At 42.6% G+C, this 26,742-nt stretch overlaps 1 protein-coding gene across 1 annotated transcript in view; it reads left to right on the plus strand.

The window, feature by feature from the left end:
* SORCS3 (sortilin related VPS10 domain containing receptor 3) overlaps positions 1-26,742 on the plus strand; it is a 317,833-nt gene that overhangs the window by 81,340 nt on the left and 209,751 nt on the right. Inside the window, exon 2 of the mRNA XM_064464110.1 lies at positions 26,616-26,683. Coding sequence (XP_064320180.1) covers positions 26,616-26,683 — 68 coding nt within the window. The remainder of the gene's footprint in view (positions 1-26,615; positions 26,684-26,742) is intronic.

Genomic DNA, 26,742 nt, shown 5'->3' on the forward strand with positions numbered 1-26,742 from the left:
AGTACCCATTGCTGCTGAAACTAATTAATTACCATCAAGGTAAAATTAAATTCTCTGGAAGGAGCCAAAGCACTTGGTTCAGCAACTAATTCTGTCTTTGGCCTATTGGAAGGCACAGGTTGCATATATATGAAGTAGGGTCACATAACATCTGGCACTCCTGTGGACCAGAGATGGGCTTGCCCCTTACACAGCAGGACAAACTGCACGGTCATGGCTGCATCTTCTGTTCAGTGGTAACTGCACAGCCTCAGCCACCTGCAGTCCCAGGCCTGGGAAGGAATTAGTTACGAAACTCATGCAACTGCAGCAGCTTCCATTCCCTGTCATGTGCCATTAACAAAAAATACTTGCACAAAAATTCTGATGTTACCACGTAGATTTATGGTGGTGCAGCGTTCCTCTTAGTTTTCTCTTTCCATCCTAGTATCACTTCGGAAGTCATGTATGGGTAATTAACTTTTGCTTAAACAATTGCTCAAGAGATGGTACAAAGAGAGACCAATAAGTTGGTTGTTGTCTCGGGGGCTTGTAGCCTAAGTATAATAGAAACAGTGACAGATAGGAAATGACAAGGAAAAGAATGGCACAGTTAACACTTAGCAGGTCAGATTCGTGAGTTTGCCAGTACCTGCAACCCTTCCTGTTGTAAGGTATTTTGGAGACATCACGGTAAAGGAGAGTTTTAGAAGAAATTTAAAAGAATATGTTGTGCAGAAGCTCACAGGGGGTTCTTTCAAAGTGAAAGGCAAGGGTACTGAGGGGAAGGGCTCCTGCATCTAATGTGTGTGCAGAAGAGGCTGGCAGGTGATCAAGGACAAGTGACCGAAAAGTCAAGGAGAAGGAAAGAAAGAAGGAAGTGCTACATGTTAGTGATGTAATTTAGGGAAAAATAGTCAAGGAGAAATTGAAGGAACTGAAGAGTAACTAGAAAGGAGTTGTGAAAATCACAGAATCACCAAATGCTAGGGGTTGGAAGGGACCACTGGAGATCATCCTGTCTAACCCCCCTGCTTGAGCAGGCACACCCAGAGCAGGGGGCACAGGAACACACCCAGGCAGGGTGTGAATGTCTCCAGGGAAGGGACCCCACAACCTCCCTGGGCAGCCTGTGCCCCTGCTCTGGCACCCGCACAGGGAAGACATTTTTCCTCATGTTTAGGGGGAACTTCCTGTGTTCCAACTTGTGCCCATTGCCCCTCGTCCTGTCATTGGGCACCACTGAAAAGAGTCCAGCCCCATTATCCTGACACCCACCCTTCAGATATTTACAAGCATTGATAAGATTGCCTCTCAGTCTTGTCTTCTCCAGGCTGAACAAACCCAGATCTCTCAGCCTTTCCTTATGAAACAGGTAGGATTTAGAGGGTTGGAGGGCTTTAGGATGAAAAGTACAGACATTTAGTTTAAACAGTTGCAAAGAGAGAGGGGAGAGAGATGGAGGATGTAAGTCCTCTAGGACTTTCCTCCACAAGTGAAGGGAGCATGTGAGTGGAAGCAGCAGAGGGTGAGAATAAGCAAAAAACGTCATTGTTGCCAAAGCAGAGAAGAGCCAACAACAGGAAAGAAGGGCAAAACAGTTCAGAGTGCTCCACGGGGAAACTACAAAACTTCTTCCCATTACTTGGCACTGCTGTTGCAAAGTACCTGTTTCATTGCTGCCTGTTGCCCACCAGCCTGTTGTCGTTCTGAAAACGTGCTCTTGCTCTCAGCAGCAAGAGCTTTTTGGGGAACTTGGACTACTAAACTTGGTATGATTTATTTCTTTCTGTAATGTGAAGCAAGGGAGTGTATAAAGAAACAGGAAGGTTTCAGATGAACTCCTCCTATTATAAGTCGTTTCTTACCAGCCAGGACAGCAAATAAATGCCACGCATACACTGAATTTAATGCATACATGTGGAGTTGTCAACCTCAGGGTTTTGAGCAGCTTGACCTCTTAGTAAATCTGTTCTGCACATTACTCTAAACAAAGTCAGATGTTAAAAATGAGACCTTTAGTAACTGTTACGGGTCCTCTATTTCCAGTGGCCCTTTGCTGCTCAGAGATCGCAATTTCTTTTTGCTTGAAACTACAAACATTCACATGGTGAAAATTGAAGTTTATCCCCCATGATTTTAGGTGTGATTTCCCTCTGTGCAGGTTAAAATTCAGCTAGCTGGTAAAGCAGCAGCTTTTGCTAAACCATCACATATACTGTTATACAGCTCTGGAAAAGCTGCAGCACAGGAAGAAAAGGAGAGTGCAAGAAGTCTCCTATGGAATTACAGTCTTAAATATGTAGTGAGGATCTGTTACAATGATACCATTTTTCAGGCTTGTTATCATTATGGATTTATGTGATGCAATTTTCTAGTTTCATTTTACTTTTTGTTAAGAAAAAGAAATACCTACATTGGAACTTTAATACTTCATAAAACCTGGAAAAAGATAACTATGAAGTATTCCTTTGGACTCCTTTCTTTCATTACTTTCCTTTCTCCTCTTTTCTAAGTCTACTAACATGGCTTTTTTTTTTCCTTCTGAATGGCGTTATTTGGCAGATACATAAGTACGTACATGTTTAAAACAACAATAAATACTGTTATGCATTTGTATGTACCCCAGGTTCTTCCAGTAGATGTACGTGTATCTGTAAAGCTGTAACAGAAATATTCTTGTTATAAACAAATACTTTTAAAAGCCCTGATGTGTGTATGAAAATTAAAACATAAGTTAAGAGTTCCTGTCTACCTCTACTGCTGAAAGATTACACCTTCCCTCTGTGTGGCTGCCTTGTGTGCCCAGGATAATTGCAGCCTAGGGGTTCAAGGAATGGACACAGCATCCATATGGAAAGAAAAAAATACCAGCTTCAGATGTTTTGCTGATGAAAGCAAGGTTTTTGTGGAAATGGAAATAAGGGAGTGTCTTAGATTGGCTGATATGAGTAGTTTGGGTCCATTTCCTACTGGATAGACATTCGTGTGACAGAACGTACCAGTGCAGTTGGTAGCAATAGCTGGCAATGGTTGGTGTCAACAGAGAGGCTGACTCTGAACGGTCATGAAAATTTGATTTGGGCTCTTACTCTTGGAGATGGGTCCCCTTGAGCCAAGGCTGATGCACACTGGCAGGGAACAATGCATAAGCACCTTTCCCTGTGCTGCATATCTGTTGTGATGGCAAATAAATGGTTTTTCCTCTAGTCTTGTCAAACTGGCACTTTTCATGAGCACCAGAGAGGGGAAGAGAAAAAAAAAACAAGGAGAACACCATAATTACAAAAATAGGGCTGGATATGTGTCATTTCTGAGATTGCCACAGAGACTGTGACACTAAGGTTAGTGTCTGAACAGCTTAGGCTACCCAGATATGAAGAGTGAGGTATAGAAACTTATGCTAAATTTATCACCACAAGTGACGGTAAGAACCAGAACCTGTCTAGTGAGTTACAGTGTCGCCTTCCTTTATGGGGATAAATTAACTACATTATACTCCACATAAATTGCATTTATACCACACAGATTTGTTAGGGCTGTATAGCAGGAAGCACTGTCTTCTCTGTTAATGACGAAATTGCTTTGGCCTTTCTAGAGTTTGGCATACTGGATCATAATCCAGCTATTTCTCTGCTCTTTCTCTATCATTGTCATCTTGTCTTTGATTGTTTTATTTGCCCAGTGGCTGTGTTTTCCTGTCACTTCCTGCCTTCTTGCTTCCTTTCCATGTGAAGATAGGGTGACAGTGACTCTTGATGCCTGCCATATTTGAGAGGTATTCTTTTAATTCCATTGCTGAAATATCTGTGCAATTATGTGGCACTGAATTTATTCATTAAAATATTAATTGAGGACTGAAATGGAGTCAGGTTGGGCTGGAGGAGGGAGAAGAGGAACAAAAGTCTAGACTGGTCTCTCAGTTGCTTGCATGTGAACCCCATAGCTCTTCTGCTGCATCCTGTGGCTTTTCTTTTGGGCCACTTAGACCAGCAGACTTCACTCTGTCATCTTTTACTTCTGAAACCAAGCAGGTCAAACATGAATCCTGCTTCATTGTATTAGAAAGGGGTTAGTAACAGAACCCTATTTAATACCCTGAACGCTAGGAAGTGGGCTTCCTCCTTTGAAGTTTGTGGGTCAGGCCCTTTTGCATTGTGCATGCAGTGTGCTTGATTTTCTTTTTCCTTAGTACACTCTCTCATGGCATGTAGTTTTCCTATGTGCTTAGTGCACAAAGCCAGGCTGGATTTGATTCTCGCTCATGCTACTAGACTAATATTGCCTTGCTTCACCCTCCCACCTCTTACTAAGCTGGTTCTTTTCTTTGTCCCATCCCAGAGGTGTGTTCATCTTCTGTTGTAAGAGAAGTGGTCAGCTCCTGAAAATCTCTCTCCCTCTGCACAGCAGTCCTGACAATGTTACCTTCTCTGGCCTGTCAGCAAATACACAAACATTTACTCCAACTTTTCCTTTCCCCTAGCTTGCGCTTATTCTTGTCAGTCTCTCCTTTAGCAACCAAACTCCACAGTGCACTGAGGAAAGGTCTTGGGGCAGGGGGGAGAGAGTGTTTCCAGGAAGCAAATCCCCTGCTGCTTCAATGAGCAGGATTACATATAGCCTGCATGATACACAGAGTAACCCTTGCAGTATGCTCAGCCAAGTAAGGCCTCAGCATTAGCTCTGTGGCCAGTCTAAGTTCACTTAAAGAAAGTTAAAGGTCATTTTGAGAGAACCTGAAAGAGAAGAATGAAGATGCTCAAACAACAGCGTAACCTGGTTTACAGGGAAATCTTGAATGGATGAGAGTTGTTTTGCTAAGGAAGAGGAAACTGAAGAGGGATAATAAAATGAATGTAAAAGGCAGTTGTTGAAGGTAATAGTCTTTTCCTTATATCTGCGAAGGATTGGATGAGAAATAATATGCTTAAAATACAGCAAGAAAGAGAAGGGTAGTTCATATGAAAAGGTTTATAATGGTAAAGTGAGTAAAGCCTGGTATAGATCCTTTGGAGGTTGTAGTGTTTCTGGCATCAGATATATTTAAACAGACTAGACAAATACCTCTTGGGAGTGATTCAGAGAAAGTTGATCTTGCCTGGGGAATGGAGATTGGTTAGACGGCTTCTCCAGATCTCACCAGTTCAATTGTTCTATGCTTCCAAACCTCAGTGATCATCCAGTTTTGTTATTTGTTGTGGTAGTGGCAGTAGGTTTCCGTTCCAATTGCATCTCTCTATCAGTGTCAACTTGATTTGCAAGAATTGATGTTTAGTTGGCCTTCCCTTCAGGCTTGTTAAATAACAAGAACCTTTGGGGTGGCTTGTCACATATTTTCTGATACAACTACAGGTACACTTTTGAGACAGACGTACTATATAATTCTGGCAGATAAGACCTGGTATCATTTTCATGGGTTTTCTTTAAGGAAGTGTAGAAGTACTTTCTGATTGCTATACGTATAGGTACGAGTTTTCAGTCTTTTCCTGGAAAGTATGAAGCACTTCAGAACTGGGTCCCTCTAAGCCACTGTAGCTAAAGCAAGTAATTGTGTTTTTGCACTTTTCGCTGTGACAAAGTAATTTCTGGAGGATAACACCACAGCTATGGTGATTGCATCTTTACTTCAGACTGCAGGAAGAATGATAAGAAAAACAAGCTTAAGTAGGCTGTGCAGGAAAAGCAGCACTGAGGAATGGATTAAGCTACATAGAGCAGGGAGAGAAATGGAGACTGCTCTTGTGTGGGGGCAGGGGTGGGGGCAGAGGTGGAGGCAGGATTCTGAATTTCCAGCTGGGGAGGAAAGCTGAGCAATGTCAAGACAGCAAGAGGTGGGAGACCAGTGAGGCACTTCAGCTGACCTTAGTGGAGCACAGCTCAGAGGTGGAGTCAGGTGGGGCTCAGCTTTCTGCCTTCCCAGCTGCTTCTGTTCAGAGTCGGGTAATTCCTAGATGTCCACTGGATCTGCTGGTATTTCCACTTTGGGAGTGTAGTATCCTAGTCCAGGCTTGGTGAAAAATATTAATTCATTTTACTGCCTTGTAGCTGGGGCAAGCAAAAGGCACTTGGGATGTCTAAACTGTAACAGTGTATAGCAGTTGGAGGTAACTCTTTAAGCTGTTAGACTCAGTTTTTCTCAGGTGCCTGCTGCCAAAGCTCATTCCTGACATTTAAATGTAATAAATTACATTACATTACATTACATTTAAGTGTAATAAAGCTGGAACTGTGCACTGTGAAATCCCTCCCTTTGTGAGTTCTGCTTATTTTTTTTCATTCTCTGCCATGTCGCCTCCATCTAAGGCTGTAGTTGCACACTGTACAGGTAGTGTTAGCGTGCTCTGACGTTCCTGTGAAGTCAGCCAGCCACTACGGCCCCAGTGGGCTGGGCACACGACAGCTCTGTGCAGGATAGCAATGCTACTAACTAGCAGGAAAGTAATGCTGTACCTCAAGTCCTCACTTAGAAGAACATCTGTGTAAGAAATCAGACAAGAGCAAGACAGAGGAGACTTCACATTCCCCTTCTAATGACAACTTTTAGAAACAACTTGAAATTGTCAATGCACAGTGCTGTTGTCTGTGTTGTCTACATTTTGAAGTGTCCAGACTCTGCATCTCTAGGTGCTACGTTCCTTATAGGGTAGCTCCAGAGTAATCTTGAGTTGTGCAGCATCTTTAAGTACACAGTGGCAAAACAGGTATGATCTGACTTTAAAGGAAACTCAGCTTATTCAGTCTCAACACAGATTCCTCTTCTGACATAGTGCCCATGTTGAGCAGTCACTTCAAGTGCTTTATAAAGGCAAGGCTCAGAGACAAATCTGTGTGTTGTCCAGATTCCAGGAGTGACTCCTGTAGAGGGGGCAGTGAGTTGCAATAGGTGGAATGTGAAACAGCTTCTAGGTTCAAAAGATGCAGTTTGCTCTTTCTGATGTGTTTTGGCAGGTAAGTGCTGCCTCACCCAGTACTGGATGTTGCTGGGAGACACTTCAGGTAGAATCAAGAGAGTAGTCTGCAGTTCAAAGCTGGCTATTGTTCATTTGTTCTGCTGCTGTGGCAGATGGGCTTTGAGTCACAAAAACATAGCCAAGGTCTGTACTGTCTGTCCTTAGATCTCCATAAGGCATTGGTTAGATGACCATGAAGCTTGCAATGGTTGGACATCCATCTACCTATCTCCAAGGCCGCCTCTTGCCACATGATCCATGGCTACCGCTCAGTGGAGAGAGAACATTATGTCCTTGTAATGAACAAGATGGTCATAGTTAAGAATACCTTGAGGTGACATGATAGATCTTATCCACACCTTAATTGGGCAACAGGTGAACTTTGCTTTCTGGGCATGATGCAAAATCCACTTGCGTAGCAAGGAAGGAATGATGGTCTTGTGGGTGGAAAGATTTCTGATTCACAGGCTGGTTAAGTTTGGCAGGTTGGCTGCCAATAATCTGTGGTGAAAACTTGGCCTTCCTGAAATTGGTAGGGATGGGCCTTTTTTTTGCCTTACACATACCTCAGTGAATCACCCCTGTGCACAGGTGTCCAGATAGTTGTGCTTACTGAATATATGAACTTTGCAAAGCCTCATTTATTGCCCACCTTTAGCAGAATGAATTCTAGCAGCCTTTGAAAACTATAGTATTAGATGAGATATAGGCCAGCAGGGAGAGGGAGGAACATACTATATGTGACAAGAGGTAGTGTTTCCAAGGGTTTCTTTTCCCATGCTTAATATTTTTGTTTGTTTATAGTAAAAATATTGAATGATCTGAAATTAAAATTGCATCTGCTTGATGGAATGAGGAAACAACTTTGTTTACGTTTTCTAGATTAAATTAAGTGAATGGGCTTTTTGTTCATTTTGCTTTTTATATTTCAAAGATTTTTTCCTGATTACATTTAGGTGAACTTGGTTCTGAAACACAATTTTGAAACAGAAAATGCAAGCTCTGTAAGAAACCAGTGTGGAGACCAGGTAGCCTTATCAATTGCTCTTTAGCTCTGACCTTATCAGACCTTTTGAAGGCATCTTGCTCCCAGCCTTCCAATAGGAGAGTTTATTAGGACCATTTCTGTACCAGACCTAGGAAGAACCTCAGAATTTGGAGTTTTGGTGTACAGTGCAGAATTTCTGCTGCAGTCTCACACTGCAGGGGAAATGGTCCTAGCACAACCTTAGTTGTTTTCTGTGGTACTGCTGGGATGGTGCGGCCCTGCCCTGCTGCGTTGCCATATCTGGAGAGGACGTGTAGAGGTGTACATTTTGGCTCCACATGGAGCTGTCTGGGATCTGATAATTCATTTGCATTTGTTACAACCTACTAGACTCCAGTCTCCAGAAGTGGGTTTCCATAAACAGACTGTACATTTTGACTCACCTTGACTTGTCTTTTTTTTTTTTTAATAGGAGGAATGGCGATAGAGGATTTTTTTTTTGTGGTGATCAACTATCTTAAGCAAGTTAGAAAACTGCATTGCATGATAGACACAGGGTCCTCTGGCTTTACTGCTGCGTGATTGCTTGTGCTACTCATATTGATCAATGGTGTTTCTATTTGAAGACAGCAGAACTCGTTAAATTGTAGAGTGGTTTAGATGGGGGGAGGGGAAGCTCTGCAGGTGGTCTGGTCCAGCTCCTGCTCAGAACAGGTTCAAAACTGGATTCGGTTGTGATGTTGGATCAAATTGCTCACAGCTTTGTCCAGCCAAGTTCTGAATACCTCCAAGAACAGAGATCCCCCAGCTTCCCTGGGCCCCTGACGTAGCAGTTGATCATCTTAATTGTGAAGGACTTTTCCCCCTCCTTTATACCTCACTGTAAATTCCCTTGGTGCAGCTTGTCATTGCCGGCCAACAAGGTTGGTGTTTGTTAGTGAGACTTGATACCCCTTTTTGTGATGATGGCTCATAAGTATAGGGGGATCATAGATAAGGGAAGTCAAATAATGCATCTCTGAGCTATTACTATTTCGGAACAGGGCCAGTACATTCCAGCTTGAAGGCTGCACTGTGAAAGTAAGATTCATTTTCTGCCCGTCTCCCTGTTTCATTAAATTCCTGGTCTCAGCAACAGATTCATTTTGGACTATTTACTGTTCTTGTTGCCATCTTTGTCATTGGAATGGGATATCAGCATGTTAATGCCTCATATAACCCATGAATGATGGTAGAGCTCTGTCGCTCTTTGACATTTTCAATGCTCTGTAATTTCATTATCTGGCCATTCTTCCCTTTCCCTGCAGTGTAGTGTGTCTGACATGGTGATTGCCACTTCTAATGTCTTTTTCTGCTACCACTTCCAAAGATTTTCCTCTGTCATTATGGGTAGTTCGTCTTTCCCAAAAGGAAGGTAATTCTTCAGGTTGAAAAGAACTTCCTCTTACATCCTCAAACTGTATTTTTTTTCTTGTGACAGAAATAATCAATTGATGCTTCTTTGCGATTTTCATCCTGAAGGATTTTATAGTACCCTGTTAGAGATATAAGCATCACTCTTCACTGTAACATGGTCACTTTCTGAGTGGAACAGGGGAACTCTATAATAGAGAACTGTTAGTTCTGCTCTAGTTCTTTATAAATCTTATTTCTTTGGGTGCCCTGATCTCTGTCTGAAAATGCTAATACAAGCCAAATGCCTAACAATTGTTATTGTGAAAATGTATGTTGAAAAACGTGTTAAAATAGCAGAATATTTAAAAAATGTCTCCTCATTCAGTTAGGGAGCAGAGAGCTTCCATGTGTCTGACATGGTTTATTGCTCTCTGTGGTCCACTTCAGACAATCATCTTGGCATTTCTCAGACTCCTCATTATTGCAAGGATGGAGGACAGTGGCAGTGCCCTTGACTTTTCTTTTCCTGTCTTCCTATATGGTACATTACAAGATTTTTTGGTGGGATTTTGTTTGTTTTGGCTTTTGCAGTGAAGGTCTGAAGTTTGTTCAGAGGAGTTGAGAAGTATCTTGCGATTTGCAGGGTGGGGACACATGAGATTCTGTGTATTGCTCTAGACAAAATGTTGTCGCTTGTAGTCCTGCCTTCCTATGATAGTGTAATGAGCTCATGGAGTGTGTGTATGCAGGCGGCTGGTTGAAATCCTGCTTGCTCAACTATTTGACAAATGTCTCTGAATATCAAAGATAGTAGAGATCAGGGTTTATGTTAGAGTAGTGGTTAGGGCACTTATTGAATGTTTGTACTGAACAAGAATAATATGACCAACATTAGCAACCACTCAGTTAATAGCAGGGAATTTTGTAGCGTGTGTAAGAGAAGCGATCAAGTGGCTGGAAATCCCAGAGGGTTTCTCAGCCATGAGTATGTTCGTTTTAACTAGAGGTTTTGAAAGAGTGTTAGAAGCAAGTTCAGAAGAAACTTCTTTCAGGGAAATAGTCAGAGATGCAAAACCCAAGATGCTTGATTTGTACATGCTCTTTTCCTTTGTCCTTGGCTTGAAAAACTTCTCAAAGCTGTTACTGGGGTCATTACCCATCTGCTGGTAACTTGGTGTAGTTTGAAAGGGCTTTTCATGGAATGCTTGGGGTCAAGGGGTACCTTCTCCTGAGTTCCAGCTCTGTCTTGTCATTTGGAAAACCCTTTCACCTTCTCATTTCTTGTTTTTTAAAAAGCAGAAGATAATATTTACTGACCTAACATGTACAGGCTGAACACTTTTGGTTTCATCACTTTGGATCTGTTGAGATTCTGGTTAGTGTTAAATGTTGCTGTTTCCACTCTTACGCACAAATTTCTCACGATGGCATTACTGACTCTCCTAGGCACGAAGCAAGATGCCATCATGTTGGGTGCTGGACTGTTACACCTGTAAGACTTTGGATTTAGTCTGGTTTGTGGTATAGTTGTTATGTTTCTTATGCCTGCAAATCTCCTAATCCCTTTCCTTCCTCCCTCCCTCTCAGGCACATCGGAGTTCTTCTTGTACATGTATTAGTTCTCTGTTCACTCTGGACTCGCCAAGGGGCTGATGAGTGCATGAAGATTTACTGAGAAGTGGAAATACAGCTTGGTATTTGGACCCATGACTGATACTGTAGCAAGGACATCTCACTATACACAACCTTGTGCCAGAGCCCTTGCCCTAGCACAGGACACAGTGAGGTACTGTCCCGTGCACGGGAGCTGCCAGTCCTTGGGCTGGTGGTGTTGCCACATGTCCCTGTTGAGGTATGGCTGAAGTGGACAGATGCGTAATGGGACACTTCAGTGAGTTGGAAGATCTGATTTACTGAATGAATATTTAGAGTGATATCCCTACATGCGTATATGGCCAAAGGTGGAAAGGGGAGCGTGAGTCTACATACCTGTGTAGGGAGCCAAGGGAAGAAGAGGTGGTGCTGAGGGCACTGTTATGGACAAGAGCTGGCAAGGACTAGTTGGGTGGAGGGGAGAACTGTTTGTGAAGGCTATTAGCCAAAGAAGGTCAGAATCTATATGCTGCTGCTTTGTAGCAAAAAGGGACCAACTCTCTCTTCTCTTGACTGACTATAAAGGGGAATCCAAAGGAGACTAAGGTCGTTGGACAAGCTTTAACCTTTTTAAAGAAAGGGAATGTTTAAATATAATGTCTGGAAAAGCTTTATGAGACTGAGTTCTCAAGCCACTCAGTAATCTTGCTAGAGAGGCAACCTTGCTTTACAGCTTTAAATCTACTTGGGACAGAGTATTAGCAATTATCCCATAGGGAACAATCCTGTATTTTCTGGATGAGCTAATAGGCCTCTTGCATCTCTAATTTCTTTTGTGCTGTGAAGATGTGGATGATTGTTATTAAAGGCCGTGAGAAGCAACTGGTCAGCTCATTGCCAAACTGCTATAATTCATGGGTGTTATACATGGGCTGCAGTTTGCTTAACATTGCAATCGTGTATTCTAAATTGTTTCCATAGTGCTTGGCCAATAAAATTACAGGTTTGTTATGTTCGTGCAGATCTCTTGTTTAATCAAGAATGCCACACGTGCTGCGAATGCTAAGCTGTTGGTCTAAAAATACCCCTTGTTCTCTTGATGTAAGAGCGCGTGAATCAAGTTGGTTTTATTTTTCCTTTATGTTTGAATGTAAATTCAGTATTCTTGAATGTGAAGGGCTCAGGACACCTGCAAGTACTAGCAATAGCTGTTCAAGAGTGCTCTTTGCCATTCTGACTGTAGCATTGCTAATTTGAGGCATCTAAAACATCCAAAGTCAATTTTCTGTCTTCTTTCTTGGGGAGAGAAAAAAAATAGTGAAATGGAATTTAAAACCATTATGTAGCTGCCTCTATGGTTAAAACCAGATGTGTAGCTAGACAGTTGTCTCTATATGTGTGTAAAAAAAAAAAAAGTATATGAGATATGCATTATTTTGGGAAGTAGAAGTCAAAGACTTTAAAAGGAGTTCTGAGTGTATTTTAATAGTCACCCTCTGAATTAAAGAAAGTAGGAACTGAGGTTGGGGTTTGTTTTGATGTTTTGTTTTGGTTTAAGTCATCACTGGCCTCCAAGACCTAGGGCTTTAAGAAAAACAAAATGCAACAGTCCATTAGAGATGACTTGAGCTCTTTGTTACAGTGAGGGGCTCTGTGGTGCTCTGACAGCCTGGTTCAAGGCTGAGCCCCTGGTGCCAGTTTGTTGTAGCATCAGTTTTCTGATAAGAGTTGCTCTGTCTGCCCTAGTCTTGTGGGGGGTCTGTGGAGCTGGTAGAATCAGTGTTGTGCAGGTGTAGTTACTGGAGAGACTTGCATCAATTGCCTTTTGAAAGGCTGGAGCGGAGAGTACCTTCATTCTGCTGTGTTGTAGATTTGAATTTACAACAGGTTACACTGTTCCAGTAACTAGGTTTGCTGAAGATTATCGTTGGAGCAGTTGCAGTCAGTCCTGCCTGTAGAAAGGCCCAGAGAAATGTTTCTGTTGTGGGAGGTGCTTTATAAGAAGTACTTTGTAGATGATCACCCTTGTGAAAGAACAATCATAAAACAGCAAAGGCAAAACGGGCCTTTGGATCTGTTCTTTAGTCTGTCACACCTACACAAAAGACTTGCTTCTCACCTCTTCCTACCTGTGCAGCTTGCCAGGTAAGACAAAGAACCTATGCAGAGTTGACAGCCTGACACCATCAGCCTGTATCCATCCTCTGGTCCACACTATGCTTCATCCTCTGGTAACATTTGGAGCTCTGATCCTTCACCAGCTCAAGATTTAGTCATGAAAAGCATGTTGCTGTTTGGCTTTGAACTTCAGTCCCCCTTGTTGTGGTTTAACCCCAGCCAGCAACTGAGCACCACACAGCTGCTCGCTCACTCCCCCCTGGTGGGGCGGGGGAGAGAATCGGAAGAGTAAAAGTGAGAAAACTCATGGGTTGAGATAAAGACAGTTTAATAGGTAAAGAAAAAGCCATGCACACAAGCGAAGCAAAACAAGGAATTCATTCACTCCTTCCCATGGGCAGGCAGGTCTTCAGCCGTCTCCAGGAGGCAGGGCTCCATCATGTGTAACGGTTACTTGGGAAGACAAATGCCATCACTCCAAACGTGTCCCCCCTTTCCTCCTCCTTCCCCAGCTTTATATACTGAGCATGACATGTCATATGGTGTGGAATATCCTGTTGGTCAGTTGGGGTCAGCTGTCCTGGCTCTGTCCCCTCCCAGCCTCTTGTGCACCCAGCAGAGCATAGGATGCTGAAAACATCCTTGACTAGTGTAAGCACTACTTAGCAACAACTAAAACATCTCCACATTATCAACACTGTTTTTAGCACAAATTCAAAACACAGCCCCATACTGTCTACTAGGAGGAAAATTAACTCTATCCCAGCTGAAATCAAGACATCCCTTTGGTGCAGGTACTTGTCCTGATGAACTTCTGCATAGTCACAAAGGCAGAACAGGAGACTTTTGGATTTAGCTTATGTTATAGTCCTCTCTTTTGGAGTCTGTTGTGGTTATTAGAAATATTCCTAATGATGGGTTTGCAGCCATCATATCATGAAGTTTGGAGAGGGCCAGGGTTTGTTTACTGAAGGATCACAGCACAGAGAGAGAACTTGGCACTGGAACTTGTGGAGATGACCTAGCTTTACCTGAAAAGGAGTTAGCAAATTTATTCCCTCGTGCCCTATTTAAGATTTTGTGCTCATATGTCATGTGAGAATGGGATTGAATTTCACCTTCAGATAAGCCTTGTCACCTCTCTCTGTCCTTACTGCCATCCAGAGACAACTGGAGACTATTATTCTTTCTGGTCTAGGCTTTAATAAAACAGGACAAGCTGGTGTGCCTGGCTTGTCTCCAGCCCATGTTTTTGTTTCAGAGCTGGTGCCAGTCTTAGGTTTTATTGCATAGTCACAGCAGATGCTAGAGAGGATGTATGGCAAGGAGTGACAAGGGGATGGGGAGTGTCTGGAGTCCTGCTCCTGTGACTTCATGGCGTTCATAAAGACAGGACCTTGTGGTGTGATTGGTGATGGAGAGAAGAGATTATTCTGATGGGAATCTGGGGCTCTTGAGATAGTAAAGGGAAGCTATCACAGACCTTGCATAATGGCCATTACAGATCTTGTTTAGTCAATTTGCATTCTTCCTTTGTCTCGCTGCACAGTCATTCCCTGTTATGTTCCTCAAGGGGCAGAAGGATTTTTGAAAGTTTTGAGAAACTTCTGGTGCTCAGCTGAGATCACGCCAATGCGGGAATAGTAGTGCGACTATTCATGTTGTTTAGAGCCCTTCTGCAGTTGTGGGCAGTGTTTGGTATCTCAGTGCAATGTGCAAGACAACCCTACAGCCCGTGTACATGAAATTCCCTGAAGGTCATCTGGAGACCCTGCAGAGCTACAGAGTATTTTCATAAAACATGAGGCTCTCTCTCTTCTCCCTTTTCTACCTCCAGGATTTGGGTCCCAGATATTCTTGTGATGGTGAAGAGAGCTGAGGCAGGTGCTGGCAGAGTAAAGCACTGAGTCTTCTGTTTAAATCTATCCTTTGTCATGCAAGAGTGAAAGGGATCTATCTCTTGGGTTATAGCATCCCAAATCCTGATCTTAAAAGCAGTCCCAGTTTAGATGTCAGTCAGCATGTTATCATAACCGTGATTCTTGTGAGGAAGGATATAGGGAGTGGCTTGATAATGAAGACTGCTTCAGTTTCTCTGTTAGCTAGAGGGCAAGAATTTTTCAGGTCCAAACAAAGGATTTTTAGATCCCTAGGTCAGAGGAGGAGAGTGATCTCACAAGGTCAAACCTTCTGAAAGTTTTGTACTGCCGTGAGGGTTGCAGTATGGAGCTAACAGGTATTCTCATCTGACCAACTGCCCTTCATAGGGGATAACATCAGGGTTCCAGGGGTGTTTGGCTTAAGCAAGGAGCTGCTCTGAACAGGAACAAAGAAAGGAAATCGGCCCGAAAGAGTGTGTTTTCACAGAAACAGATTAAAATATTTTTGCTTAACTACTTAATGATACAACACAAAGAACAGTAATTAAAAAAAAGCCATGTAGCTATGGTACAAGGAATTCAGGCACTGTAGTGATGATGAAACATATGCGCATGACGAATACAGAATGAAAATGAAAAGAAATATAATAAAAGTGGTTAAAGTCAGGAGTAAAGATTAGTTCAAAGGAATACCACTAGGAAAAGGAGCTGCTAGGGCAGAGTTTGACCTTATCACAGCTGAGCCACTAAGTTTTAAAGTAGATTTTGGCATCTGCAGATATGAACTTCTGCATAAACATAGGCTCAAGGTCAGAAGAGTGCAGTCAGTTGGACAGACCACATTTTTATTACCTTAATATATAGGATAATCAGATCATTTCATCTTTGTTGAATCTATAATAATGTAAAAAATATGTTAATTGGCTAGTTAGCACTCAAACTATTGCTTCTGACCTTTTGTCTGTGGAAAGCCCTTACTCGTGCTTGTTTCTTACCTCCAGCACTTTCCGATCCTGTGTGTCCTGCTCCGCCTGACTGACCCAAGTTACCTGTGATAGTTACTCATATGTTCTAAACTATCACTTATATTTTTATCTTATTCTTTCTGTGAGGATTCCCATATTTTACTTTCCCTACTATTTAATTATAAACACTTTACATAGGCATATTTACAGAATTATGATTGAATCATGGGTTTATAGTAATGATGTTACAGTTGTTCAAGGTCTAGTAGTAAATGTGGGGGAAAATGTAAGACGTTGGTACCTGCAGTAACCATAACAGAACAATTTGTGTATTTTGCCTTTTTTCACCCTGTGCCTACACTCATCACCTGGCAAACTGCAATAATCCTTTTTTCCCTGGGCTGTTGCAAGGAAGGGAATAAGCCAAAGTCTAAGGTATTTGGATTTGTTGATAATAAGGATCTAGTGGCAGGAGTGGAATGTCTTTTAACTGGTTGTTAAGAGCAGATGCAAAGGCTTGTCTCCCAACAGGTACATCCTTTCCTTTCATGGTAACATCTGGGAAGCTCCAACTTTTGGACTAGTTCCCCTGGAGGAAGAAGCATGATTTCTCAGAGAAATATAATTCAGTATTGAATAATATTGTCTCAGAATAACATTGCCATCACAAATCGATCTCCCTGCGTGTGGGTGAGATGGCATCAAAGCTGGAAATAGGGTGGGGAGGCCCCGATGCCCTTCCCTGCTCTGACTGCCAGGCCAGTGACCACACTGCACTGCTGACACAGTGGCTTCTCCAGCTCCCATCTCCTGCTGTCATGTTGCAGGCAAAGCTCTGTGTTTTAGGGAACACAATAGGCATGTGTTTCTGTGGCATGGCACCTAATTCCCTGCTGTTGTTCCTCTGAGCTAGCAGTAAGGCATTTTCACATGAACAAGTAAATCTCTGGGTCAAAGATATGAGGCTGGAAAGGACTTCAACAGGTTGTCTAGTCCATGTCCTGTCTCTAGGGAGAGAGGAAATCTCTTGCCAATGCTCTCTTCAATGCCAATTATTTGAGTTGCTAATTGGAATCTGAGGAAGATCAGTAATATTTATATATGTATATGTACTTATGTGGGGGATGGGAGGAGGGAAAGAGAGAAAGTGTCTGTGTGTGAGGAGTGAGTTCCTGAGTAAAGCCTGGAGTCTGAAATGGAAGAATAATAAGCAGCCTGAATTTCCTTGAAAAATCGGCTTTATGGGAGCTTTTTTCTCTCTTCCCTTCAGAAATGGCTTAGACACAAAATTCCACACATAGTTTAGTTTCCTTTATGGAACCAGTCAGTCTTGCCTTCGGTCCTCAAGGGAAACCCTCACCTGTCCTAGAAATTTATAACATCTCAAAGGGCTGTGCTGCCTTAATTTTTTTTTTTTTGGTTAGACTGTGAGGGTAGTGTACCCACACCTGGAGTTCAAGTCATTCCTTTTTTTCAGGTCCCCCTGTCAGAAGCTTTAAACAGCCCTCCAGCACGTATGTGATTCCACAGAGTTACATTGCTGCACAAAATCTGTTGGTTTGCAGATAGTATCAGGAGATAATTGGAACAAGAACAGAGCCAGCAAAGTAACGGGGGCCTTTTTTCATTTTCTTCTTGAACTTAGGTAGAGATGTGCACACAGCAGCTTTAAAAGGAAGTTGGAGAAGAGGAAATAAAGACAAAATTAAATTTCCCAAGGCTTTGGTGGAGTTTCTTAGCAAAGGGGAAGAACTGGGAAATATGATCCAGCATGGGCTGCTGAATCAATAAAAATAAATTATGAGTTCTTTGCTATCACCTCTTATAATGTATGATAGGGGACCCTTAAATCATATCACTACCTGCCAGGAGAGATTGTATTTATGTTTAACTGAGTTACACAGAAATAAAGCTCAGGTTTCTGTTATTTTAAGCAATCTAGATGTCTTTTCTGGTGGGAATGTGTGTTTATGTGCAGCAAGGCCATCCTGAAGAGCTGGAAAAGATTCTGTGGAGCACAACTGTGCCTTGTCAGGGGACGGATCAGATAACGCAGGGCGTCTTTTCTGTCTCTGACTTCTCTGACTAGTGCTACCTGTAAGCTGCTGATAGTTGTGGTGTGTCCACCTCCCCTCCACTGTGTTTATTCATAAAGGCCTGGAACTCTACTTAAATGTCTCCTGTGTTTTATTGCTGTCCTTAAAAAGGTGACTAATTCACCATGACTTTCCCAGGCACTCCTGATGTTGTGTGGCTAATAATTATAATACTTAGCTTTTACGGAGTGATTTCCACACCCTCCCCCTGCCCCGACAAAGAGGACAAAGGCTTTATGATCTGACCTGGTAGCTATGTATAGGGCTCTGTGGCAGCCTCTGGGATAGAATCCAGCCACTTTTTAAGGGCTGATAACTTTTCTGGAGGCCTTTCTTTTATTTCTTTAGGAAGGAGGTGTTAAGAATGTAATTGTAATTTTTTGTGTGGGTGTGCGCACTAAAGGTAAGCACGTAGGTATGCAGCAGGTATATTTGCTGAAACTGAGGCAGGATTTATAATTTTTTTTCAATTTCCTTGGAAAAAATGTTGCATGAGAGATACTGTCCAATTTTTAATGCGTAGTGGAGGTGGAGGAGCAATGTGTCTGACTTGCAGATGCTAATACCCCTCATCTGGGTGATAGTTGGAATCTGTGGTTTGGGAGGCAGAGAATCTGACTTATTTTCCCATGTTAATGTAAAAAGTTATAGTCAGATTCCTCCTCTGAGTTCTGGAGGCATTAGTCTTCACGGTGGTGGTGGTGTTTAGCTGCATTCACAACTATGGTGAGGGCTTCTATGTACAAGGCACCTGTGAAACTACACTTATGCACCAAAATGTGTAAAACCAAAAGCATGAGAGACTCTCTGTGGTTCAATTCAAAATCCTTTCTAAATTTGTGTGAGCCCAGAAAAGTAAGTCTGACACTGGAAGAGGTTGATGTCAACGGGTGCTCTTTCCCTGACAGGGTGGGCTTGCCCTTGAATTGCCAAAGCAGAGAACCAACACACAAGAATCCTGCTCTGCTCCTGCTGGTGGTAATCGCAGGGGAAGAGGGAGCTGGGCTTCCCAGAGCTGGCTCTTTCTGCAAAGCACTGTGGTTTTGGGTTATTTTTCCCCTCAGATTCTGTTCATTCACTGCAAGCCCTGTAAATGGGAATTTCAAACCACTGCTTGCATCCCAAGGGCTCTTCTGTGAAGATAATGTGATCTATCCCCAGTGTCCCTGGGGAATCCGTGGGAAGACTTCTTCTCTGGCTCCCACTTTTTCTGCTGTCTGATTTACACTGAAAGGGAGGAGGACAGGGGACAGAAAGAGCATACCATGGCAGTTTTTGTAGTGGGAAGAGAAAAGCAACACAGGCAAAGGAGGATTAAAGGAGGATATCTATCTTTTAGTTACTGGTTCATGTTTTGAGGACAAATTTGACAGTCTCAGCTGTTCAGAGATCTCAAGTTCACTGGAACATGTTTTGCTTTTGTGTAATCTTGGGACTTGTCTTTTTCAATTTCAGAGGGTTCTTTTGCCTGCATTGCCTGAAGCCACCCACAGATCATTTTTTTATCTCTCTAGAGATTAAAAAAATAATTAAAAAGTCCTCTGCTGCTGCTTAAGTTGGCATCACTTTACTCTTGCGAAATTGTCACTCTGATTTCCAGTGGGCAGGATTTGGCCTGTGTTTGTTGTTAGTACCTCTGTTGTTTTCTTCTCATGTCTTAGGATGTACTATTCCTTAACTACTAGTATCTGGAGATACGTTTTCTTCAGCTCCACTCACCAGGCAGGGGAAAAGAAGGTAGATAGGTATGTAAGGTATATGTGTTCCGTTTTTTGTGAATCATTCTGTTGCTGTGGGTAAACTTGGATTGGTGCTTTATCTTCCAGGTGATGCTTTTTAGCTTAAATTAACTAAATGTGTTGAAATAATCAATTTCAGCTATGTTGAATTCCTGGACAGAGACTCTCTTTCAGAATAAAGTGGTCCTTAATATGATTTTTCTGATGTATTTGCAAAGTGAATTGAACCAAACCCTTAAAAGTTGGTTTGGATTTTTCTTCCTGAGTGTTCCCATGCATAGAAACACTTAATCTCTCTCTGTCTCTGGTTCCTCATCAGTAAAACAAAGATGACATTACTTGCCTTGTTTCACAGGGTGATGCTTGCAGAATCTGTTAACATCAGTAGAATGTAAATTCCTCACCTGGGAGCTTTGTAATAATGCTATATGCTTCTTGGGTATTGGTGACTGCACTTAGACCTCCAGGATAAATGAGGATGGTGATGTTGTGCAGTGTGGTCACACACATGCATTAATACGTTTGTGGGGGTGTATTTGTGTGAAGTGATTTTGGTGAAACTGGGGCGATATAGTGGCTGTTTTTGAGAACCACTGTACCTTGATCTAGGAAAATACTTGTACTGGAACAGAGTAAATTTCCTTCATAGCAGCATATGTGATGCTGTGTTTTGCATTTTTTGCTAAACCAGTGTCGATAACGCACCCATGTTTTAGGTATAACTGAGGAGTGCTTGCACAATGTCAAAGTTTTCTCTGTTTCTCACTCTGCCTGCCCTAGAAGTAGGCTGGGGGCAGTCAAAAGCTTGGGAGAGGGCACAGCTAGAACAGCTGACCCAAAACTGGCCAAAGAGGTATTCTGTCCCATGCAATATCATCCTTAGCAATAACAACTGTGGAGTAGTCTTTCCAAAGTAGCCATCTTTCAGTGACTGCCTTTTGTATTTTGTGTTTTTCTTTTTTCCCTTACCCTCTTTCTTTCACTTATTGAACTGTCTGTGTCTGGAATTACAAGTTTTTCTCACTTCTGCTCTTCTGGTTCTCTCCCCCATTGCCCTGGGGTGAGAAGAGAGTGAGTGTCTGGGTGGGTGCTTAGTTGCTGGCTGGAGTCAACTCACCACACAGTTAAACACAAATGTATGTTGAGCATGTAAATGACCTTCTCCCAGTCTTCTGAGCATTTATGTGGGAAAGATCAGGCTGATATTAGTGGCTTTTGCCTGAGTTAGCTTTGAATGCAGAGATTATATGAAAGACCTCCTTCCTTAGCAAATTTCTCACCCTAAATAACTCTACGAGTTTGCTGATCTGTTAATCTTTAATTATTAATTTTGTGCCTTATCACCCACCCCCCCCCCAAAAAAAAAAAAACCAAAAAAAAAAACCAACCCACAACACCCAAAACCACAAACCCCAACCAAAAAAAACCCAACACCCCAATCCAAAGACCCCAAACCAAAAAGAAACAGTTGGGGACCTCCACAGAGCAGTGCTGCTGGCATTTTAAGCCAATTTGTCTTCAGCTGTGAGCAATTTACTGATGCAGGTTTCCAGTAGCCTGTGGCTGTTCACAGTTTAGATTTACTCATTGGGTGCTGTTGCTCTCATATGAATTGGGGAAAGGCAGACAAAAATTGCAGACGAGCTTCATGTTGCTGGTGTGAAGAGGAGAAGAGGTTGCAAACAACATGGAAATAGGTCTGTAGGCAGGAAATGGAGACCCCGACATGCCAGAGCTAGCAGGCAGAGAGCTCTCATTTTTCGCATGTAAATCTGCCCATGATCACTTTGTTGCACCATGCGCTGCCCAGTGCTCGTCCCTTTGCTCATTATTAATTACTCTCTGTAAATATGTGGACAGTGCTAATGATGAGCTGTGTTAATCTCTGGGCTGATATAGCAGGATCACTTAGAGACGAGATGAATCTCATGAAGAGAATCAGTGCTGGTGTTTCAGATGTCTACCTGAAATGATCACCTGTTCTCTCTGGTTGCTGTACTCTTCTCTCAGCTCTCTAATATGAGCATCACCTGGTTCAGGAATGGCTGCCTTTGATGTGTCACTTTTTGGTTGTCCTGAAGTTCATTGTCAGCCTGCTGAAGGAACTGCAACACCTTTACACTCTAGTTTGAGGGAAACATTTATATATTCCACTGTGGGGTATATGCAAAACACTTTGCCAGTTTAGAATTGGCAAGATCTGGAGGAAGGTTTAATGAATGAAAGTAATTTTCCTTCATAGTAAAATTTTATGGGCATGAAAATTGTTATGCCACTGAATACTCCGATGAGCTTCTGAGCACTTTTGTGATTTATGGGCTCAGAGATTCCTAATAATTGTCTGAACAACAGGGATCCCTCCAGGGATGTGTTTTCAACCTGGAATGAAACCTGCACTAACAGTTCTGGTTACATTTTTTTCTGCTTTCATGCCAGCCAAATTGTGTCAAGACACAAGGCTGTTGGATTGGGCAGTCTTGGAGATCTGCTTGGCCTTGTTTTAGAGAAGTGGTCCATCAGATTAAATCTGGATGTAGTGGTTCAGTATACTATACTGTGAGGTGGCAGGATTTCTCAGTGTCAGAGACTCTTAATCTGTATTGCAGTATAAGCCATTGAAGAGAAATGTTTGACAAGAGTTGGCATTTTTGTCATGCAAGCCTTATAGCAGGGTATTCAGCAGACAGTGTAGTTTCTGCAAAACAAAAATATTTGGATGTGGAGAGGCATGTGTGTAAAATAAAGTGCATAAGGTAATTCTTGCAGGACTGGAACAACGCTTCTTTCCAAAGAAAAAAATATTTTTTCTGATTATCCTTGCTTCGTCCCCATTTCAGTCTAGAAAACCAAAACAGTTTATTGAATTTTTTCAGGTCATTTAGTTTTGTGTAAGCTCAGCTTGAAATTGCGTTTTCCAGAGGGTTTGTATTGCCTTAAGGGAGTTGTAATTCAGCCTGGCCCATTTCCCCACTGTGTTCTGCAGGCTGGTTCTCTTTTTTTTCATTCTCAACCGAACGAGCTGCTTGGTGCCCTGAGGGACACCTGTCCCTGGGGTGTCCTGGGAAGCACAGTGTGACCGTGTGGAGCCTGGCCCATAGGAGATGGAGAAATTTCACATCTGAGTTGTACTCCTTGGAGTGAGCGTGTGACGCTAGAGAAAAGTGTAGTTTAGCATTGAGCTGACTTGAAATTAATCTTGAAGAGATTAGTTTGATGAACAGAAACAGTTTAATTTGTCACTGCAAGGGTGTTTTCTTTATTTTGATTAAAGAATGCCTAAGTAAATTTTTGCTGTTTCTGAATCCATATCACTTGGAACTTCTTTTGTTTTTATTTCTGTTCCCCAGAGCAAAATGTTTTAATCTTAATTTAGGTTGAAGAGTGGGCATTTTCTATGGGGTGGCGATTCCATATTTCTCTCAGTTCAGGGGAAGAAAATGTTTATTTTTGTTTTGAAATAGTACATTAAATGTAAAATCTCCAATATTCACTTGAATTCAGCTTTTAAAATGAAAACTGTCAAGATTTTCATGCAATATTACTCTGGCACAGAAAAGAGACAGTCATTTGTTAGTGTTGACAGAAACAAACTAAGTTTCTTCAGCTACAAAGCAGAAATCTGAATCTAATGTCTCAGCTTGAATCAATGAGGTTTTTTTTCCTTTCTCCTTTTTTTTCCTTCTGTCAGAATTCAGTTTTGGAATAATGTCCAATTTTCCTTATGTTTGGTTCCATTCTTTTTCAACTAAAGCATTCAAGTAACAGAATGCCTTAGAAAACCTGGTACTTCCTACATCTGCTCCTGATATCTCTGCTTCTAGTTTCTTCTTAGCATGGTTGGGGCAACATGAAGTGGAGGCCTCAGAACAGCCTCTTGAAATGCTTTGAAGTTTCCTCTGCAATGCTGTGTCAAGAGCATGCCATGAAAACAACTCGGGAGCCGGCTGTGCCTTTCAGGCTTTGATTTGTGTCTTAACTGCGTGTGACACTTCCTTAGTAGTTACGTTTGCTCTGTGGTCTCATGAGGCAGCACTGTGGGGGAATGTGCCTTCGCAGTTTTTCTTGGGAAGGTTGTGTGTTGAGCCTCTCCAGTCCTCTCTGGTTTTCAAACTCCCAAACCATTGCAGGAGTTACCTTTATTGAATCTGAAGTGTCTTATCTCAAAATCAAGTAGGGACAGGGTGGATGCCACCTGGGGTTATGGTGCAAGAGCGTTGTGTGGCTGAGGTGTACGTGGTGAGTGATTTTATGGAGAGCTTGCTGCAGGTGACTGTACTATGTATTACCGCTGTCTCAGGCAACTCCTGCTGTTTCCTGGGACCCTTTGTGAGATTTAACTGCAAAAGGATGCTCGTGCTTTTGTTTTCCATGCATTGACAACAGGCAAAGCTGGATTTTTTGTTAGTGGTCTTGGGCGAAAATCCAGAAAAGCCATACTAAACAATGTGCTTTTACTGTGGATTTATACCCAGGAGCTGAGTGGGATTCAACCCACTCCTGTAAAGCTGGTGTTATCCTGCAGTTTGTAGGGTTTATAAGTAACATCTTCAAATATACAGGGCACAGGAGGTCTGGGGGGAGACACACAAAGAGCTGGGAGAGTATGGACGCTGCCTTCAGTTGTAATTGCAACTCAAGGTAGAATTATTCTGTTGAAATTTGACACGGAGATTTTATTTAATATGTTTAGGGCTGGATCCAGGAGCCACTGTACTCAGCAGAAGTCATCCTGCTGTCTTCAATGTGATTAGGCTTTGAAATTGGAAAACTAACTTTGTGAAACCTACCATAGTTGTGAGCAATACGAAGGTGTCGTTTCTGGAAGGGCAGGGCTTGTGCTGTGGTGCATGGCTTCCTGGAGACTCTCAAGAGGGATCCCGTCTAGGCCCCTGTAGGACTATAGGGAATGTCCTAAAAATGCCACTCTCATCAGGTTTTAGCTGGGAGCAGGCTGCACTGCTTACCTCAGCTGGTGTAAGGGGAGGAGGTGTGCACACCTTGGATGCTGCAACTGGCAGCTGGCTTATCTCCCTTTGTAGGGGAAGGTGTGTGCAGGGTTTAAGCTGCGATAAAAAGGATATTGTCTTTATTTCCCCACTGCACAGCACTGGTTGAGGCTGACATGGGCTTGCATATGCTGACTCAAATCTGCCTGGCAGGTTTCTTTTCACACCCTGCTGGAAGCAGCTTGGCTTTTATCTTCCTCCTAAAGGTCTCTGCATGGGGAAATAAAGGGACAAAATGCAACCGGGCATGGGGAAAGTGAATCCAGTAGAGAAAGGGATGCTCAGAGCATCTATGCTAAAGCCATTAAGTTGGGTACAGACTGCATAGTCACGTACCAAGGTCCCTTACAATTTGAACAGGTCTCTTCCCGGTATTATGCTGACAGTAAGCGACTGCTGCAGCCTTTGTGATATTGATTAATGCTTTGGCATTTTTCTGCAAAGTTTTAAACTCCTCACCCAGCAGCCTTTCAGCTGGGAAACCCAAATGAAAGGTGCGGTGGGTCTTTACTGCTGTGGGAGGAGGAAGAGGGAGGGAGATGTGGCTTTTGAAGTAGAAAAGATCCTTGTTGCATAGGATAATGTTAAATGAACCCAACCCTTTGGGTCACCTCTCTCATTTGGACCCATCTTTTAGCGAAACTGTGAAGTACCTGTTAACAAAACAAAACAACCCCTGCCCCCCCAAGTATTTACTAAAAATTTCCTTAGATGCTTTCACAGCCCAAGCGGATGCAAGGGAAACTAGACTGTTCTTGAATCCTGCAAGGAGGAAACAATGCTGAAATACGAAAATGAAGCACAACCAAAATAAAAAGATGCTCCAGAGCTCTTCCTGAGGCGGGTCCTGTAGAATCCGAGGGAATTAATTGTGTGACGTTATGCTAAAAAAGCAAGGAGCAGGTGCTCAAACGCTCCTAACTAAGAATAGGAACCTCTATTCTTTCTGCAGAAGTTCCCATCCCGTCTGAGCCTGGGAGCTCGCACAGAGGCTCACGGGTTATCGGAGTACCTAGCTGCTGTTCTGCTAAAGAAGGGCATTGGGCAATGTAGCTGGTAACTAGGAAGATTACATTCACTCATGAAATCTGATGTCAGAGCACCAAGGATATTGGAGGGAAGTTACATTCTCCTGTGGTCCCCCATGTACTGCTTAACTCCCCGTTCCTCCTACCTCAGTTTTGCAAGGGCATGACTCGGCAGTGTTCGCGGCTTGCCAGAAATTTAGTCATTGTGTCCTGAAGGCTCTGAGTCACCTTGAGCACTAAAAGTACAGCTGAAGTTTTGCCTTGCTCAGTGCCCAAGCTGAGTGTCATACTCTGTGCCCCTCTATTTTACCACTGCAGAAAGGTGACAGCATGTGGAAATTCCCGTGTTCCTGGAATCAGTGACAGCAGATAGAGAACAACAAAGCTCATTCTGGGGAAAATGGACTGTTTTTTGCTGGATGGGGATCTTCATAAACAAACTTGCCAATTCTTTTCATGGACACTCGCCAATTTGTGGTAGCACCTTGAGAAACAGGAAAAGTTGACTGTAATTTCTGATTGGGCTATTGAGTTGACAAGGGCGCATCTGATTCCATCCCTGACCTCTCTAGTTATAGAGAGGGCAGCTCACAGTGCTCAATTAATTCCTGTTTCCATGTTTTATTTCAAATGCAAAACATTTTGAGATTAAAATAAACGTTACTGGTTACATGATGTATTAAGCTAATGATTTTCTTTTTTTTTTTTTTAAACTTGATCCTATAATACCTCAACTTTAATGGATAAATGCTAAGCCCCCCTTTTGGTGATTTCAGATGCCTTGTGTATCATTACACAGTCTAAAGGAAAACTCTTTTTTTCTTTTTTTCCCCTCTTTCTTTTCCCTTTGTCTTCCTCCCTCCCTTTCCCCTCCCTAGGTGATTCTCATTCTGACAAAGCTCTACGACTTCAACTTGGGGAGTGTCACGGAGAGCTCACTGTGGAGGTAAGTGGATTATAGAAATCACAGCAACTGGCATGGAGGGGTTGCACTGTGTCTCCTGT

The sequence above is a fragment of the Phalacrocorax carbo genome, chromosome 12 (genome assembly GCF_963921805.1).
Source record: "Phalacrocorax carbo chromosome 12, bPhaCar2.1, whole genome shotgun sequence".
Taxonomy (NCBI): domain Eukaryota; kingdom Metazoa; phylum Chordata; class Aves; order Suliformes; family Phalacrocoracidae; genus Phalacrocorax; species Phalacrocorax carbo.